Source organism: Diabrotica virgifera, chromosome 1 (assembly GCF_917563875.1).
Source record: "Diabrotica virgifera virgifera chromosome 1, PGI_DIABVI_V3a".
Lineage (NCBI taxonomy): Eukaryota > Metazoa > Arthropoda > Insecta > Coleoptera > Chrysomelidae > Diabrotica > Diabrotica virgifera.
Genome location: NC_065443.1, coordinates 19004083 through 19025600, shown reverse-complemented (window position 1 = coordinate 19025600; position 21518 = coordinate 19004083). Strand labels below are relative to the sequence as shown.

General features: G+C 31.9%; 1 protein-coding gene across 1 annotated transcript in view; it reads left to right on the top strand.

Moving 5' to 3' along the window:
• Positions 1 to 19212, top strand: part of LOC114330279 (uncharacterized) — a 29192-nt gene extending 9980 nt beyond the window's left edge. Inside the window, exon 2 of the mRNA XM_028279605.2 lies at positions 16067 to 19212. Coding sequence (XP_028135406.1) covers positions 16067 to 17374 — 1308 coding nt within the window. The 3' untranslated portion in view covers positions 17375 to 19212. The remainder of the gene's footprint in view (positions 1 to 16066) is intronic.
• The last annotated feature ends 2306 nt before the right edge of the window (positions 19213 to 21518 follow it).

Genomic DNA, 21518 nt, shown 5'->3' with positions numbered 1-21518 from the left:
TCGCATAAGTTTCACTTATTGGCTTGTATCATGCATGCCTTGGAAAAAAGGGATTACATTCTGGAATTGTGCAGTGCAATAGAATGCCGTGTGATAAGGCTTATCTGATCCGTAGTGGTGCGACTGTCTGCTGACTTGCACGGATGCACGGATTGAGGATGGTTTATATGTGCATATTTCATGGGTGTATTTTGTAATGTGAAGCTCAAAGTTGGCTACAATTTTTGTTATTAACTTCTATTGCTATCTATTACTATAACGTATCTACGGAGCTCTACCCCACTAACCAATCACCCTGTATATTAAAAGGGAAAATCTCAGTAGTTAGCTGCATGCCATCATTTAAACACGCTTACATAGTCTGGGCTGATTATCGGAGAATAGGCCATTTTTGGGAAAAGTTATTTACCAGCAATTTTATTGCTGGAATCGAATTATAAGATCCTATATATTAATAATATAGGTATGCAAAGTCCTCAGATAGTGTGCTACTTTTTTTTATAAACAAAATGGCGCCCGAAATTCGTGTTTTTTTTTTAAATTATTGCTCTATTACTCCGAAGATTTTAACTTTACAACAAAAAAACTCAAATAAAAATTCACCGTGATTAAATTCTGCATAGAAACGTGTTTTTCCCGATCTGCTCCGACGAAAATTTTCCTCAGAAAATGCGGGTTTTCCCAACAAAATCTTTAATTTTCAAATAAAGTTTTAGATAAGTAATCATCTACCAATAATTAAATAATTTGGTGACTTAAAAGCCTTCTTGGTTTAGATTACAGTTCCAGAAGCTGGTGAAAATTAAACGAAGATCTTAGCAACAATTCAGTTGTTAATTCATAATTTACGGTCGCAGTAATAACCAAAATAATTATGATACACTGATCAAACTTTGAAATCTTATAAAGATGAGATACCTATTTAACATTTTGTCGACAAAATATTATTTTTTTATTTTTTTGCATACTCATTAAATGTTTAAAAAAAAATATTTATAAACAAATTAACGTTTCTCAGAAAGTTTTTATTATATTATAATTTTAAAAAATAGCTAAAATACGCATTTCAAATATCTTGAAAATGAATGCTATAAAAATTTCTTGCAGCCATTTGGAAAAAAGTTATGAAACAGCAAAATAAACATACGATTACTACGGTGTTTATAATTTTTTTTAATTCTTTCAAAGCGTAGAAGTGAGTTTAAAGTACAAGCTAATTATTTACAAAAAAATATCGATTATAAGGTTAACGGTTATATTTTAATTAAAGATTACAAATATATTTTTTTGTAATTTACACTCGCGAAAGTCGACTAATACAGTACTGTAGCTATAAGTTTCACTCGGAGCGACGACCGGCCGCGCGACGTACACTTTTAATAAATAATGCATGCCGCTTGTCAGTCGCTTCGAGTGAACATTTTAGCTCCGACTCTGTATCAGGCCTACTTTTGCGCTAAAAATTACAAAAAAAAGTATTTTTAATCTTTGATTAAAATATAACCATTGCACTAATTTTTGACATTCTTTGTGAGTAATTAGATTGTACCATAGACTCACTTTTAAGCTTTGAAACAATTAAAACAAATAATAAACAACGGAGAAATCGTATATTTATTTTGCTGTTTCATAACTTTTTTGCAAATGGTTGAAAATTTTTGTAAAGCATTCATTTTCAAGACCTATAAAATACGCATTTTAAGTACTTTTTAAAATTAGAATATAATAAACAATTTCTGAGAAATGTTAATTTGTTTATAACAATTTTTTTTAAACATTTAAAGATTATGCAAAAAAATGAAAAGTTTATATTTTGTCGACAAAATATTAAATATGCACCACACCTTTATAATCTTTCTAAGTTTGATCAATGTCTCATGAATATTTTGGTTGTTATTGCGACTGTAAATTGTTAATTAACAATTGAATTGTTGCTAAAATATTGATTTCATTTTCACCGGCTTCTGACTTTATAATCTATACCAAGAAAGCTTTTATTTCACCAAGCTATATAATTATTGATAAATAATTACTGGCCCAAAAAATTTATTTGAAAATTCGATATTTTGTTGGGAAAACCCACATTTTTCAAGAAAAATTTTCGTCGGAGCAAATCGGGAAAAACATGCCTCTATGTAGAATTAAATTGGGGTGAATTTTTATTTGAGTGTTTTTGGTGTAAAGTTAAAATCTTCGGAGTTATAGAGCAATAATTGAAAAAAAATACGATTTGTCGGCGCCATTTTGTTTATAAAAAAAGTAGCACACTATCTGCCGACTTTGCATACCTATATTAATAATATATAGGATCTTATAATTCGATTCCAGCAATAAAATTGCTGGTAAATAACCTTTCTTTGTACTTTACTAATTAGACCAGCGTATTATAACTATTTTTTTTTTCAAAATTTAAACATTATGCAAAAAAAGAAAAATTTATATTTTGTCAATAAAATATTAAATAAGCATCACATCTTTATAATCTTTATAAGTATGATCAATGTATCATGATTATTTTGGTTATTATTGCGATCGTAAATTGTTAATTAACAATTGAATTGTTGCTAAAATATTCGTTTAGTTTTCACCGGCTTCTAGGATTACAATCTATACCAAGAAAGCTTTGACGTCACTAAGTTATTTAATTATTGATTAATAATTACTTACCTAAAACTTTATTTAAAAATTAAAGTTTTTGTTAGGAAAACCCGCATTTTCCGAGGAAAATTTTCGTCGGAGCAGAATTCAATTGCGGTGAATTTTTATTTGGATGTTTTTGTTGTAAAGTTAAAATCTTCGGAGTTATAGAGCAATAATTGAAAAAAATACGTTTTGTCGGCGCCATTTTGTTTACAAAAAAAAGTAGCACACTATCTGCGGACTTTGCATACCTATATTATTAATATATAGGATCTTATAATTCGATTCCAGCAATAAAATTGCTGGTAAATAACTTTTTCATGAATTTTGCTAATTAGCCCAGAGTAACAATGAAGTAAAAAACTTCTAATGTATGATAGTATATTTTTATATATTTGTTTAAACTAAACAGTTATTTTTCTTTAAGTTCCATGTTATATCAAAGGTTGGAAATTATCATAGCTATGCGGACCATGTTGACTGCCGCTCTAAATAGCTCTGCACTACTGCATTCGAGCCATTCCCTTAAGTTCTTAAGCCAGGATATTCTTCACCTTCACACATTTCGGTTTCCTCGACATTGGCTTGCATAATTAGTTCTAATAATAAATATTTTAACAAAGCTACACTTAGAAGAACTTCCTCACTTAGTATATCCTGCGTAGACCATTGCAAATTTAGTGTCACGGGAAAGTTACATCTATTTTCAACCGGAGTGGAACTGTATTAGTATAAAAGTAAAAATTCTGCGATGCTACGGCTTCTCTGTCCTTTTATATTGCGTTGAATTGTGGAGCTTTAAGCTATATACGTTCAGAAAATTGAAAGCATTTACGATGTGGATAATATATCGGAGAATATTTAAAATCTCGTTTACTGACTGAGTCACAAGTGAGGAGGTTCTCAGAAGAATCGAGAAGAACTGAGAGGTGTTGACCACCACCAATCTCGAAAGTTACAATACTTCGGAAACAATATGCGAAATGAATCCAAATATGCCCTCGTACAAGCCAGTTTGCAAGGAAAATTATTTGGAAAACGAGATTCAGGAAGAAGAGCAACATCCTGCAAGGAAAACGAATAGAAGTGCGTGTGAAGAGCTTTGGAAGATGGTCCAGCTTACCTGGTAACACGAGACTCGACTGAACAATGTCTTTCTAAAGACCCTCTAACAATCTGGAGGACAAAATTCTTCTTTAGGGAAACTTCACATCTTAAATCTGCATCTAAATAAAACCAAAAAACTTAAAAAAGCATAGAGAACGAAATCCACTAAAAATACCCTTTTGAAGATTTAAATCTTCAAAATCCGGTTACAGCTGCTATTTACTATATCAAGCATAACCTTTTAGAGCACACCTGAATAGATAAAATTATTTGTTTGCATAGGAAGCACAATAATAAACGCACCTGTTTTATTGCATACACAAGTATTTATTACAAGTAAATATTTCTAAAATACTTTTATCCTCTACAAGTTGATTGTAGATTTACATAATATGAAAGATACAAATGTAATGCACACATCTAGTGGAGTCACTGAACGTGGATATGAGCTATTACCTCCGATTTCGTTGAATCTCCGTCGATTTGCATGAAAATTGGTGAGTGGTTAGAGGATATCTCAAGAAACAAAGGTGACATGGTGCCAACTTGCGCTTTTACCCTGGGGGTGGATGTCACCCCTTCTCGTGAGTGAAAATTATTTTATTAAAAATAACCCCATATTTCGATAGAGGGACAAATTTCAAGCAAAATTTATTATATAAAGTTATTAAAATAAATCAAAACTTTTGAAGTTATTAAAGATCAAACATTTTAGTTTTTCTTGAAAAAATGCATGTTTTTAACCAATATTTCATCAATAACACAAAACGTGTAAGTTTTTACAAAAACGTTATTATTATCAAAATTGATGCTAATAAAAAATAAAATAAACCTCTAAATAGAAAAACCTTTTAATGTTAACTAAAAGTGAGTTATAGGTAATTGAATGTATATTTTTTTCGCCGAGTAAAAAACTCTGAGTATTCAAGCTGAAATAACGGGACATTGATGCATTTTATAACATAAACTTATTAAATATTTTCAAAGTACTTAAAAATATCTATCAAATTAGCCCCCGAACATCTTGATCGCGTTAAAATTTATGCTCCAAAATTTTTTCAAATTTTATCTTCTAAAAATTTTTCCAAAAACTGTTATTGTTTTTTCTAATAACTCCGTTCGTGTTTACGATATCAGGTTTATCTAAAAACTGTTTAAAAGCTAATTCCAAGTGATATTTAAGCACGTTGAATCTAATCTTTTAAACCCCTGACTTTTTTAAAAATAAAAGGTTAAATTGCCTCGGTTACATGGTTCCCACAGCAAAATTTAAGATTTAAACGTTTCTATATCGGTTATTTTTTACCCTATATAAATAGTGAACCAGGCAAAATATTTGGCACAGAAAAAACTAAAATTTGGTTATTCATAATTTTTTACGCATTTTGAGTATTTTTGCAGTATTATCAAAAGAATATGAGAATTACAATAATTTTAAAAATTATAATTTTTTTAAATTATATCTTCTTTTCAAAAATATGCATTCTAAACCGGTCAAAATTATCGAAAACATTACTTATACTAATATAAAGAAGTTCTTGTAAGGAATACTATAAATTTTAATTTTTGTGGAAATGGCGTATGTTTTATTTTTCACTTTTCCTAAAAAATTCGAAACGGTTCTTTTATTTTCATTATAACTTACTTAATTTTGACGCTAATAACTTGTTGTGAAGCTCATTTGATAGGTATGCCGAAGTGCTTTGACAAATGTTTAGCAGGAATATTTTATACATTGCATCGTTTTCTTGTTATTTAAGCTTGAACACTTAGATTTGAGTACTCGTCGAAAAAAATACACATTCAATTGCGAATAACTCACTTTGAACTAACATTAGGTTAGTTCTTTATATGAGGAATGTATTCAATTTTTTAATATCTTCAATTTCAGTAATAACAACTTTTTTGTAAAAGCTTATATTTTTTAATTTATAGGTGAAAAACAGATTTATTACGAAAAAGTAAAATTTTTGGTCTTTAATACCTCAAAAAGTGTTAATTTATTTTAATAACATTTTATAACAAATTTTGCTTATAATTTGTCCCTCTATCGACTTATGGTATTATTTTTAATAAAATAATTTTCACCCCCGAGAAGGGGTAGCATCCACCCCCAGGGTAAAAGCCCAAGTTGGCATCATGTCACCTTTGTTCCTTGAGGTATCCTCTAATTACTCACCAATTTTCATGAAAATCGATGTAGGTTTAACGAAATCGGAGGTGAAAACCTTCAGTAACTGCACTAATCCCTTAATCTAAAAAAGTAGTTACTTCAAAAAAAAAACAATAAACTATCTAGTTATTTATTCAACAATTGCATAAACTAGTACTTTTTTTATTGTAAAAGTAGACTTTTTCGATTGGAGACTGCTAGAATTATTTTTTATGAATCCCTAACTTTATCCATAGCGGTGATGATGGCTTGCTTTGCCAGCGACTTGGAAGGCTTGTGCTTCGCAACATTTGTAAAAAGTCAAATACTGTCATGACTGGGATATATCCAGAGACAAAACAAGAAAATATATAATTGATGGATTCGACCGTTACTTGATGGAAGTTCATTTTATCTCACAATAAAACACTGAAAAACGTATGTTTTCTATACTTCCACAAAATTTATTACAACTATGTTATTACTACAGCTGTTTCGGCATATATATTCGGCATAAAATATATCACTTGAGAAAGGCACTTTGCCGAAACAGCTGTAGTAATAACATAGTTGTAATAAATTTTGTGGAAGTATAGAAAACAAACGTTTTTCAGTGTTTTATTGTGAGAAGAAAATATATGAGAAAATGAAAGAAAATATCACAATGGAATCCGATAGGTAGACAAAAAAAAGAAAGAAGCAGATTAGAGGGTTGGACGACGTGGAAGACCGCCTGAAAACTATAAATGTAAGACAATGGAGGAGAACGGCACAAGAGACGCCTGAATGGAGCAAAGGAAGAAGTATAAGGTGTTTGAAGAAAATAGATCTTCATATTTCGAATTATCATCTTTCAAATATATCAAAAATTCTGCTCGTAACTGAAAAACTCTTTTCAAGATGTTGTTGAAAAGGCCATTTTATTTTAGTGGCCTAGAGAAGATTTACTTAAAGGTAAATATTTTGAGCCAGAACTTCTTGATGTAAGAAAGAGTGTAGCCATTTAACATTTCTATACATCTTTTTTGTAGACATCTTTCGAGTACTATTTGTTAAAAAGTGTATCCTTCTCTTCGTAATTTGTGTACTAAGTATGCAGTCTTCCTAATTTTTACAATAACATATTACCTATATGTCTTGATTTGACGATGTTATTAAATGGCGAATAAACTGACTATGATACCACAAGGGGATCTTAACTTATAATAATAGTTATTTTTCTACAACCACTATTCAAAGTGCACTTTTCTGCACGGTTTTATGTTAGCAAACTTGATATTTTCTCACAGTATAAGATATTTGACATTAGTGTGCAGAAAAGTGACGTTTCTGTGCCGCAAAGTGACGTTTCTGTGCCGCAAAGTTCTTTTCTGCACAGTTGACTACCTCATTCTGAGTAACGTTATATTCTGTTTACATCCGTGGACTACCGCATTCTGAGTAACGTTATATTCTGTTTACATCCGTGGTTAAACGTTAGAAAAATATATATCCTATAAGACAATTATTATATTTAACTATAGCATAGAAACTAAATTATGGATGTTACAACTGTTTTATTTTACAATTTTATTCTTATCAAACATTTTATAATTATCAAATAACCAATAAGGATTTAGCAACCTGTGCAAGAGACGTCGAATGAAGTAGGTTTTGTGTATATCCGTGACTGCATAAATATAATGTCAATAATGTGTAATAATTGTTTAAATTTAAACAAATTAAGGCAGTGCATTAATTCTTTAACTGATTTCTGTGCAATTTATTTAGGTATAAGGAATTTAAATTGATTAGTAGGTATTAATTAAATACAGTTTAAAATTTATCACATAGGTACCTATTATAATTAATCGTCGTTTGGAAATTGTGATTTTTATTTTTAGGAAAAACTGTGCTTGCAGAAAAAGTATAGTGTGAAACACGTGCAGAAAGGTAATTTCTCACTCGTTTGAATTGCGGCACTCGCTTGCGCTCGTACCGCAACTTTTCAAACTCGTGAGAAATTAGTACCTTTCTGCACTTGTTGCACAATATACTATTTCCTAACAAGTGCAGAAAGTCATTCTTTTCCGCACGCGACCGCAGTTTGCCGAACGACGCGAAGCGGGAGTTCGGCAAGCAGTCGAGTGCGGAAAAGAGACTTTCTGCAAGAGTTAGGAACAATATTTTTTCTAAGAGTCTTTAAAAAATGACCAATCTTAATCAATTAATTTAATTAATATGAAAATACATACACAAATTAATCCTTTGACAAGGTTGTCAAAACCAAACTTTCAATATAATTAGTTAGTATGACGACGATCTTGGTTTCCAAGACGATGATTCAAAACGACTGTTATTGTCTACCAATTTGACTTTCGAATATTATGTCAAAATAATTTTATTTCATCGAATTGTCGCGTTAATTTCATTAAAACAGGAACACAATAAGATATATTTGAAATAAATTTGTAAATAATATCTAAATATTAGTTTATTGCATGTATTATAATTACTTTAAGGCCATATTAACATATCTAAATTAACACGCGTGCGGAAAAGTAAAAACCGCGTGCGGAAAAGTAACACGCGTGCGGAAAAGTGCAACTTTCTAAACATAAATGCGTGCGCGAAAGTAGACATTTTTGCACGCTCGTAGAAAAAGATATTCTCGTATATATCCTGTTTAGTACGCTACTGGTTACGTCTCAATTACTTTCAATTTTATCATCATCAAGAGTGTCGTTATTAATATTCTCTACAGTAGGAAAAATGAAAGAATACCCATGGACGAACATATAAAACACGCTATATTTTCCTGTCACCGTGTCACACAAAAAACTGGCCAGCGCAAGTACATGTAATAATTATTGTTACATGTACTTGCACTGGACAATTTTCTTTGTGGAACGGTGACAGGAAAATACAGCGTGTTTTATATGTTCGTTCATGGGTATTCTTTCATTTTTCCGACTGTACTTATTTTGTGTGTATGTCGCGTACTACACCGTTTATTTTACTTTAGGGACTTGTCTTTAATATGCCCTATATGTGAAATATATTACGGATATAAAACTTGGTTGTTAATGTTGTAATTTAATTTCTTTATTTACTTTTACTGTTGATTTAAGTATTGTAGTAATGGAATTAATTTTATAGTCTTTCTGGATAAAAAGAAAAAATAATACTGTATAATTTTCAATAAAAATATTAATATATTTTATTGTTTATATAATCACACCAAGAGGTGCAAAATGAAATTTTAAATTGCTAACAATGTCTTCGTTAGCAATTCTGCAAATATTTCCATTTTATAACACAAATCAAAAAATTGCACACATTACCTTTTACCAAATTAATAATTTATCCACTATATAATCGTGAAGAAGAATGATTTTTTTTTAATTAGAAAAATATGTATGTGTGTTTATATGTGTATGTTTGTATGTGTTTATATAGGGTGTCCCAAAAGTAGTGGAACGGTCGAATATTTCGCGAACTAAACATCGGATCGAAAAACTGAAAAATACGTGTTCAATCATTTTCAAAATTCTATCCAATGACACCAAACACCAACCCCCACTACACCCCCTGGAGGTGGGGTGGGGGGTAACTTTAAAATCTCAAATGGAAACCCCTAGTTTTTCTTGCATATTTGGATTCTCTACGTAAAAGTAAGCAACTTTTATTCAAGACATTTTTTCGAACTGTGGATAGATGGCGCTATAATTGGGAAAAACCATTTATCCTGATACCATAGGTAAATTATAGAAACGGTATAATATCTCGAGAAATACACTTCCAAATGAGAAACCAAAAAACAGGTTTTTAATATTTTTCGAAAACCTATCGATTAACACCAAAACTGACCCTCCAACTCACCCCCTGGAGACGGGGTCGGGGGTAAATTTAAAATCTTAAATAGCAACCCCCACTTTTTATTGCAGATTCGAATTCGTCATGAAAAATTAAGCAACATTTATTCGAAGCATTTTTTAAAATTGCTGATAGATGGCGCTAATAAATCGTATTTTTCCAATTAAAGCACCATCTATCAACAATTTTAAAAAATGTTTCGAATAAATGTTGCTTAATTTTTCATGACGAATCCGAATCTGTAATAAAAAGTGGGGGTTGCTATTTAAAATTTTAAAGTTACCCCCCACCCCACTTCCAGGGGGTGGGTTGGAGGGTCATGTTTAGTGTTATTCGATAGGTTTTCGAAAATTATTAAAAACCTTTTTTTTGGTTTCTCATTTGGATGTGTATTTCTCGAGATATTAGACCGTTTCTATAATTTACCTATGGTATCAGGATAAATCGTTTTTATCAATTATAGCGCCATCTATCCACAGTTCAAAAAAATGTCTTTAATAAAAGTTGCTTACTTTTACGTAGCGAATCCAAATCTGTAAGGAAAACTAGGGGTTTCCATTTGAAATTTTAAAGTTACCCCCCACCCCACCTCCAGGGGGTGTAGTGAGGGTTGGTGTTTGGTGTCGTTGGATAGATTTTAGAAAATGATTGAAAACGTATTTTTCAGTTTTTCGATCCGATGTTTAGTTCGCGAAATATTCGACCGTTCCACTACTTTTGGGACACTGTATATGTAGACGTATGTGTGTGTAATATATCTAGGTATAATATATTCTTATTATGTTAGTTAAATATATGTAAATTTTTTATACTTATACATACCTATTCTAGTTATGTAATATTATCCTTAGATGTAAAAATTGTCTGGCTAATAATTGGTCTTTACCAAAGCCATCAAATTAAATAATAAAAAGATATATTTCTTTGGGTATATTAAAATTTATTTGAAATATTTTAGAAAATTATATCTTACATACAAAGATATATTTCTTAGGCAATATGCCAAGTCGATCTTTCTTAAATATTAATAAAGTTTCTTTGTCAAGAATTTTTTTCTCTCGGTGTAGAGGGCAATGGAAGGATGCATCAGTATTGCATGAAGAATGCATGAAATAAATAGCTATGAAGAAGAGAAAAAGTCAACGAAGCAGCCCAAGGGACGACACCATTTTTTTTTTGTTAGTTGTGTCACTGTCTTACGCCAAGTAAGTATAGCAGCGGCTCATTTTGGTGGGGAGAGAGAAAGGGAGTGAAGAGTTTCAATACGCTAGAGAGGGCCAGATCGAACAATTCAAAGAGATCTTATCACCGCTGGTGTGCTCGGTCTATGTTAATATACAGGGTGAGGCAGATAAACGGCCTATTAGCAATATCTGAAGAAATAAAGGCAACAGAATCATGAAAATTGGAATGGAGGGGTTTTGAAGAGTTGCTACTTCCGGTTACACCGGAAGTTGCTTATAACTTCGTTTTTTAAATAGAACACCCAGTATATTTTTACATTTTTGGATTCTCCTCGATGTCTTCATTCTTAAAATATAAGGTTTTGTAATGTTACACAGGGTAGTTTAAAAGATAATCCTTTTTTTTCTTAATTTCGTAGCAAAATTCACATCCTGTAGAATTGTAGTAGTTTGACATCAAAAACTCTATTTATATTCAAATGAGTTTTAATATAGTCTACTATTGTTAAGAATTGTTAGTATAACTAAATTTTTAATGTTAGTATACAGGATTGGTCGAAACTCGGAATGAGTATTTTCTGAGTTTTCTTAAATGTAACACCCTGTATTTTAGTATTGAAATAAAATGATATTTTATGTTACTTTCTTATTTCTTAAGCATCCCCTATATATAACTGCTTTAATTTGTGAGTTATTGGTGATTCAAGCCAAACATTAATTGCAACAAAAAATACGTGAAATTTTATCAGGTTAGCGTGAAAGTATTCAATTACAAATAATTTTTCGGAATTAAATACATATTAATCTAATCTGATCCTTAAAATTACCAATAATGGTTGAGTTATCAAAATACCTAGGTAGTTAATATTGTTGATGCAATTAACAATTAAGCGCAAATTAAAGCAGTTAGGTTAGGTATAGAAAATGCTAAAGAAATAAAAAAGTTCCATAAAATATCATTCCATTACAATACTAAAATACAGGGTGTTCTATTTAAGAAACTTCCGAAAATACTCATTCCGAGTTTCGACCAACCCTGTACACTAAAATTCAACTTTTAGCTACACTAATAATTTTTAACAATAGTAGACTATACTAAAATCATTTGAACATAAACAGAGTTATTGATATCCAACTACTACAATTCTACAGGGTGTGAAAACTGCTACGAAATTAATAAAAAAACGTAATTATATTTTAAACAACCCTATATAACATTACAAAACCTCATATTTTAAGAAGTAAAACATCGAGGAAAATCCAAAAATGTAAAAACATACAGGGTGTCCTATTAAAAAAAAACGAAGTTATAAGCAACTTCCGTTATAACCGAAAGTAGGAAGTAGATAAAAATATTTTCATTAAATAGATCACTCTTCAAAACACCCATTTTCACGCTGCCAATTTTCACGATACTGCTACCTTTAGTTCTCGAGATATTTCTAATAGGCTCTTTATCTTCCTCGCCCTATATACGTCTATGAGTTATAGGGCAGTCAATGAGGGTATTTGGCTCCGAATTCCATCCTACTACATCGATTTACTTGATATTTTCACAGTAAGTAGGGAATAGATCGAGAAACAAAGTCTACCCTATGCCTATGTGTGCTTTTATCGTGGGGGTGGCTCCCACCCCTTCTCGGGGGTGGAAATTTTTTTGGTTAAAATAGCCACGGAAATGGCTAGAGAACCTAATTCTAAGCAAAAACTGTTCTACGACTTTTTTGAAAACTCAATAATTTTTGAGTTATACGTGGTTGAAAATTGACCATTTTTATTTAAAAATGACAGCCTTATGGACAGTTTTTTGCGAATACCCTAAAAACTATGCATCTAAGCAAAAAATTATATAAAATATTTTTGTAGCTTATAAAAAAGCAAAGAGATTGCTTCTTTTCAACCTTCATAAATCTTCTAGTTATAATACAAAAAGAGATATGGTAGGTGAGAAGAGTAACATTAAATGTCAATTACATTCAAACTGAGCGAGATATGCTGCAAAAAATTGATGACTAACTTATTTTAAGATGAAATGAGAAGTATATTTTAACCCCTCATCCGTCAGAATTTATATACATCGTTTTACTTCTACAATACTTTTTATTGTAATGTTATTTCTATGTTCAAAAAGTTGGACGGGTTGAAAATGAATGGTTTTAAAAAAAATGAAATCAAATTATAGAGCACATTTTTAAATTTTCTTAAAAATCTTTCTTTTTCTCCGTGTAACTCGAAAATGATAAGAGATAAGAAAAAAAGATACTACACAAAAATGTAGGGTATTTTTGGGTAAAAATTTTGTTTTTATTTTTCATCACTGTATTTCCTATCATTTTCAAGTTACATGGAAAAAAAAGAAGATTTTTAAGGAAATTTAAAAATGCGCTCTGTAACTTGATCTTTTCAAAAACCATTCATTTTAAAACCGTCCAACTTTTTGAACATACAAACAACACTCTAAAAAGTATTGTAGAAGGAAAACGATGCATTTAAATGCTGACGGATGAGGGGATAGATATACTTCTCTCATTTTTTCTTAAAATACATTAGCCATCAACTTTTTTGCAGCATGTCTCGCTTAGTTTGAATGTGATCGACATTTAATATTGTAAAAATGTATACCATTTTTATTCATGGTTTTTATTTAATATTGCTCGTTTTAAAGGTATTTTCAAGCACTGCAAAAGGTATTAGTATCATTATACACGTAAAATCGACTGTTTCTCTGTTAATTCAAGTTATTTTTTTAAATACACCGATTTGAGCATGCACCAAAAAAAAACTCTTCTCTCCTACCATATCTCTTTTTGTACTATAAGTAGAAGATTTGTGAAGGAACGAATCTCTTTGTTTTTTTTTATAAGCTACAAAAATATTTTATGTAGTTTTTTCGTTCGCAAAAAACCGTCCGCAAAGGTGTCAGTTTTCAATGAAAATGGCCAATTTCAAATGCGAATAACTCAAAAAGGATTGAGTTTTAAAATAGTTATTTATGATACAATTCGTGAAGTCTGCTTTTTGCGAACTCACGCGATTTTTAGAGCACGAGTGACAACGGAGCGAGTGCTATACATCGCGTAAGTTCGCAAAAATACTTCACGCACAGTTTCATACAATATTTTATCTACGATAAACAAATAAAAAAACTGTAACTCTTCGTCACTAGAATTCATTTCTATTCTACAATTTTTAGAACTTTTACATTTAAAAATCCTAACTACTTTCAAACCACAATACTGTCGAAAATTTTGTTGGAAGTCATTGCTCATATTGTCATCACCATGACAACGCGAAAATTAAGGATTTTTGATTATATGAATGTGTGCCAAAAAACCCATTGAAAGTGTGCGAATAAGTAAATCCCATTTAAAATACATTGTTACTTCACGCACACTTTAAACCCTTCACGCACTGCTATCTATAATGACAGTTTGCACAAACTAAAAAATTATACATAATATGACATAGAGTAGATAAAAAATATTATAGAACAGTTCTTGCTTAGAATTAGGTTCTCTAGCGACATCCGTGGTTATTTTAACCAAAAAATTTTCCACCTCCGAAAAGGGGTGGGAATCACCCCCAAGATAAAAGCACACATCGGCATAGGGTAGATATTGAATAAAGAGATAAGTAGAGACTATTCCCAAAACTTCATTAAAATCCATGCAGTAGGATAGAATTCGGAGGTAATATCCTATTCTTGCGCCCATTCACTGGCGTATTATACATTATACAATCTTGTCAACAAAATCCTTAAATAATCTTTTTAAAAACAATTTTAGGAGTGGAAAAATAAAACGTCAAACCTTATCATCATCATCATCATCATTTGGCTCTACAACTCTATGTAATTCTTGGCCGCGTTTACTATTTCCCTCCATTGTTGTCGGTCCTGAGCAGCTATTTCCCATTGCTGTACTCCCATTTTGCGTAGATCGCTGGCTACTGCGTCCTTCCGTCTCTTTCTTGGGCGACCAACTGACCTTTTTCCATCGGGCCTTTCCCAGAATGTGGCGTTTAGAAGTCTTTCGTCGCTTGATCTTAGTACGTGACCCGCCCATCGTATTCTGTTTGATTTAATGTAGCGTACTATGTTTTCATCTCCGTATATTGTCTGGAGTTCATCATTGTGTCTTCTTCTCCATTCTCCTGTTGTCTCTTCTCTGCAAGGCCCATAGATAGTCCGCAGTATCTTTCTTTCAAGTACCAGTAATTTTGTTGTTTCCCGCTGATTCAGAGTCCATGTTTCGCTTCCATACGTTATTGTGGGACGAATTATTGTCTTATATACTCTTATTTTTGCTGGTCTTGAGAGTATTTTTGATTTAAGTAGGGTCCTTAATGCCCTGTTTCCTGCAATAATCCTGGCTGCCACGTCCTTTTCATAGTTATTTTCAGATGTTATGATCGCTCCCAGGTACTTAAATTCTTTGACGACTTCAAAATTGTATTCATTAATTGTTACGTTTTGTCTAACCCTTGGTCTTGGGTTCTTCGTAACCACCATGTACTTGGTCTTGTCCTCGTTGACCTTAAGACCCACTTCCTTGGCTCCGTTCTCGAATAGGGTGAAAACTTCTTTTGCATCTCTGGTGGATTGTGCAATTGCGTCCACGTCATCCGCAAAGGCTAATAGTATTTTTGATCCTTGGGCGGCAAATCCGTTTGTCAGTTGTGGCTGAGCTTTCCTTACTGCATGTTCCAGTGCGAAGTTAAACAGCAGGGGGGCGAGAGGATCTCCTTGTCTAAGTCCGGTGTCAATGAGAAATTCCTCCGACGTGGTGCTGCAAATTCTGATTCGTGCGGAAGCGTTCTCCGTGCTCACCTTTGCTAATCGTACCAGTTTTCCAGGTACTCCCATTTCTACCATAGTCTCCCACAATGCTTCTCTGCTAACAGAATCGTAAGCTTGTTTGAAGTCCACGAAGATTTGGTGTACATCGCGGTTGAATTCCCAACCTTAGGTAGTCATTCAAACCTTAGGTAGTCACAAATTATGTAACTTTAGTTACAATCAATATTGTGGAATTAATAGATTATGTCTTAAGCCATACCTTTCTTCTACACACGCACACAAACACACATACATAAAAACACAAATTTAATTAACCGTTTTTTGTTTCAGATGAATCATGAAGAGGAGTCTATTTTGAACGATAATCAACTTCAATATTTAATAAAGAAATATGTTAAGGAGCTACATGAAAAGAAAAATAAAGGGTTTGATGAAAATACCGAAGAGTCCTCCATAGATGTTAAAATAAATAATTTTTCAATACGCCCAAAAGAAAATAAAATAGTAAGAGAACAATTTTACCTAACAATTAACTACCAAATAGACGCAAAAGAACATGAGGCGAATTTTTTTGTAAAGATTATTAGCAAGTTGAATTCACTAATGTACCAAATAGCCGAAGAGACTTCTACATTCGAAAAAGAAAAGTTTTTCTACGATTTATATGTTCCATATCTAAAAGAAGAAGGTTTTGATTGCAACTACACTTGCAAAAGTTATTTTTGTGAGTCAGATGTTGTTGTATTAGAAGATCTTGGAATATCTGGTTATAAAATATTTGAAAAAGAACCGTGTTTTGACTTGGATCATTGTAGAGCCTGTCTAAAAACCATTGCACGATTCCATGGCGACTGCATTCTGTTTGAACTAAATAAGTCAAAAGATCTTGATTGGGAATATAAGCTAATTGAGGCATTTCCAGAAATATTTCAAGATTCGGTAGTCATTGATCTGAACAGATTGATAATAAAGCACTGTCAAAATTTAGTAAGGGGGTTAAAAAAACTCACGAGTTTTATTCCTGAAAACAAAATATCCGAAAAGGAATTCAAGGGTGCTTTTGATAAAGCTCTTTCCAAATTACCTTCAGAACTTAATGCTAATCTTAAAAACTACAGAAATGTCTTGTCTCACAATTGCTTATGGCCTAATAAGTTTCTTTTTAAGTATGACGAAGATGATAACATTATTTCTTGCAAAATTGTAGATTTTCAAACCATAGGTCTGCAGCCTCCAGTGTATGATGTGCTCATCTTCTTATATATAAATACAAGAAAAAGTTTTAGGGACGAATATCTTCAAGATCTGTTGGGCTATTATTATAAGTGCTTCTCAGATTATATTAAAAAAGGAGGTTACACTGCAAGTGAGATTATCAGTGAGGAGGAGTTTTATGAGACGTATAAGAAGCTGAGGTTTCTTTGCAAACTACATGCCATGATGGATAGGAGCTGTATGCTAATACCGGATGTGATATATAGCAAATATTTAAAAAATGACGAAGATTTTACATACTTCTTTTTTGAAGGACGCCCAGATAGTATGGTTAAGATATTCCAGGGTAACAGCTATTATAGAGAAATTCTAACAGAAGATTTAATTGAGATGCGGTCGATAATATTTGACGACGAAAGATAGTTTTACTTATTATAAGAAGGCAGTGACGTCATTAGATAATAAAACTTTTAAAAAGGTTTTGAAAGGGTCTTCTTGTGGCATGACTAAATTAAATATTAGATATTTTAATATACTCTTGGCTAATTACCAAAATACAAGGAAAAATTATTTACCAGCAATTTTATTGCTGGAATCGTACCTTATGATTGTATATGTTAACAATATAGGTATGCAAAGTCCGCAGACAGCGTGTTACTTTCTTTATAAACAAAATGGCGCCCGAAATTCGTATTTTTTTCAATTTTTGCTCTATAACTCCAAAGATTTTAACTTTACACCAAAAACACCCAAATAAAAATTCACCGTAATTAAATTCTGCATAGAGACGTGTCTTTCCAGATTTACTTTGACTAAAATTTTTCCCGGAAAATGCGGGTTTTTCCAACAAAATCTTTAATTTTCAACTAAAATTTTAGATAAGTAATTGTTTATCAATAATTAAATAACTTGGTAGTATAAAAGCTCTTTTTTATAGATTATAATTCCAGAATTATTTAATTCTTTAATTCTTTCATCTTGTTGTGTGTTGTTATGTTTGGTTTTGGAGAGGATATATTTCAGTGTATTGGTAGTTTTGATATTGCACTTATTTCCTAATCTTTTTTTTTACATTTTATTGGGTGTTTTGGGTGCTATTATTATTTAGTGATCTGATAATTCCTTCTTTGAGATCTGCTAAAGAAAGTTGCTGAGAAAAATTTTGGAAAGAAGACAGATGGTAAAGAATATTTGGAGTAGACGAACAAAATAAAGAAAGAATGCGGATGTGTGAAAAACCAATAAGTATGGCAAAAATACGAGTTTAAAGAGGTAGATGGGGGGGTAGTAGGGGGATGGGGGAGAAGATTAGGGGTCAGTGTTGCTCTTTATTATCTTTGTTATTGAATACTTTGAATAGTGAATTTTGTAATACTTTTCACTGCTTTATGTGAAATATTTTTGTTTATCTAATCTATAACATTGCTTCTCACAAAACATTTTTTCTCTTTATATCTTCCGTAATTTATTCATGATGACTCCATCAGTAATTATTTTTTTTTCCTCTCACCCTATTTGTTGATTTGCCTGATTTGTCCCTGGAAGACTTCCATGAGAACGTATTCTCAAAATACAACAAATTATAGACAAATCTAGAAAATTTAATTTAGAAATTTATTTCTTAAAATACTCTAAAGCATTAAACAATAAAAAGTGGCATAAAATATGACGCAGACTACAAGAAATGGGCACTAACGAACAACTATGTCAACAATACACATCAAATGCCATATGTACATCAAATGCCATATATTTATAATAGTCCATTGAAATGTTACATTTAGGGTTACATTTCTTAAAAAAGTCAATTTTATTTTCTTAATGTGTAGGGGGGGTTAGTAGAAGCTTAAGTTCAAGTTTTTGGGGTCGTCACCCTTGTCCCACGGCCGCCATCTTGGAAAAAATGGGGCAAAGGGCTTTCCCACGGTATCTCGTAAACTACCAAGCCTACAGAAAATTTAATTACACATAAAATGTAGAAAATAAAATTTTATACAATTTATACAACGCCTCTAAAAAATGCAAGCTATGGCCTAAAAACTGTAACATTTCAATGGAGTATAATAACAGTCACATATTCCCATAACTTTAAATACATTTGACAGCAATTATTGAAACTGTCAAAAATATGGCTGCCTGATTTGTCACTATGACGTCACCGCCTATTTAATATAGATAAGCTCAGCCAGTGTTTTTAAAAAGTATTTTACCTTTTGTTTGTAATATTTATATTAAATTATATATTTCATATACTTTTGTAATTATTATTTTATTCTTTTATTATTAGGTCTCCTGTAATAAACATTTTTGGGACAACCATATTTTTGGTATATCGTTTCCGAATATCACAGAATATAGCCTATGATTGAGGCATTTGGAATTTTTTGTCGTCTGCAGTTGTTGGCGAATAATCTTCGGCGATGTTGAAGCTGTGCGATTTGGCTCCTTGTTTGAGAAAAATTATCCGGTTATTAAAAGTTGTTTTAATTCAAGGTGAGCCTCCCCTCTGGATTAGACGGCAATATCTTCTTCTTTCCTATGCTGCATCTGTCTCTTCTAACCCCCTTAATCCTGTATACAGTTTATTCACAACAACCTATACCACCCCCTCACCAATAATAAAACCTATATTTTCTATATTGTCCACAATAACAAGCGACTTCAATTTTAGACTGATAAATCCCATCCCCTTTCATCGAATTCCTCCTTGGATTATGCAGATGCAGACCCCTCAAACTAATACAAATTTAACAAAATTCAATAAATATGAAACACCTAAAAAACTCATGATAAAAGCTTTTTTTGAAATTTGGGGGTTGGCTGTTCAGTCACCTCTCAAAACAATCTCATTTGTGCTTCTTTTATTCCTCTTCTGTGCAGCGTACATACTGGAGAATTTTATAGTATCTTACAGGCTGTTAAGAATATTAAGCTCCCAAACATAAATGTTGCCATCTGTACAGACTCTCTAGCTTCCATTTTATGCATTCAGGAATTATTTACCGATCATCCTATTGTGCAAAATATCCATCATTGTTACCACCACCTTTCTACCTTAAACACTAAGATTACATTTATATGGATTCCGTCTCACATTTACCTCACACACTAACCTCTTAATATTCATGTACCTATGTACTTATTTAAGTTGACTCTTATGTTAAATCAGATGATATTGAGCAAGACAAAAAGTTTGTCTATATCATAAATTACTGTAAATTTGTAAGGTTGACAACAATTCATATTTATAGCTTACAGAACAACAACTTTCCTTAAGTGATTTTCGCTAATACCAAAATTAGCATAAATGAACACAACAAATGTTTTGAACTATATAAAATTTGCATTGAAACTAGTGGGAACTTCAGCATCGTCATACAAATAAACCCGAAATGGCATTAAGTCCCTTAATTAAAATACCGCCCTTTAAATTGACTTGTCACATCAAAAATACAAACTGTGATGGATTGATGCAATAAGACTATTTTCGTGTTTAACGTATATAAAACTTTTTCAATATTCGCTGATGAATAAACTAATTTCAGTGACGTCAAACCGTGCTCAAAAACCTTTTATAAATGACGAAATTAAAATTTTATCTTTAAACAGCCATTCGCGAAAAATAAACTTTTAAAAAAGCGGAATATAGATAGGTGCAGATTTCATTCAAATTGAGTGTAGCATAAGGGAAACAAACCCTTAAATTAATTGATAATTTATCAATACTTTCGGTTGGACTTATCATAATATCTATGCGTAGGAAGGGAAGAAACGGAGAAACTGAACCTGGAACAGTAGACAATAATAATTACAAGCTGCAATGAATACATATATCTGAGGATAAAACTATCTAGTACAGGACGAAATAAAGAAAAGGATACTTAATGGAAAACAGGTAATAGGAGCCCTCAATTCGGTACTGTGGAAAAAAAATATAAGAACAGAAAATAAAAACCGAATTTAGAATACAAGATTAAAACCAGCATTATCCTATAGAGCTGAAGTCTAGCAATTAACCAAAAACTAAAAGTCAGCAAGAAGATCTAGACTAGAACACATAAGAAACGACGACATTAGACAATAAATGGAAATATAAAGAGCAATCAAGATGACATCGAAAAACAACAGTTAGTATCGTACGGACATGTAAGACGGATGGAGGAAAGAAGAATCCCTAAAAAAGTGTTAGAAGGGACCCCCACGGAAAAACGAAAACGACGAAGACTACGTGGATAAAGGACAACTCATCGATTGCCTTCTGTTTACGGATTCGTATTCTACTCGAGTGGCTGATGACGTCGAGAGACAGAAACAGGGCTGTATCACCAGAAGGAAAACGATGTGACCCGTGTTGAGCTGCCCCCCCCCCCCACTTGCAAAAACCAAAAAACAAATAGCCCTGATTTATGAGCTATTTATGAGCTCTCATATTCCGCAAACTAAAAATTTTGAGCTCGTTCCACTGAGCAGGAATTTGATACTTTAGTGGGGGGGCTGAGTCAGCCCCCCCCCACTACTTAAAAATAGGAATATTGAATCGGTTTTTGCGGCAGAATTACGAGCTATT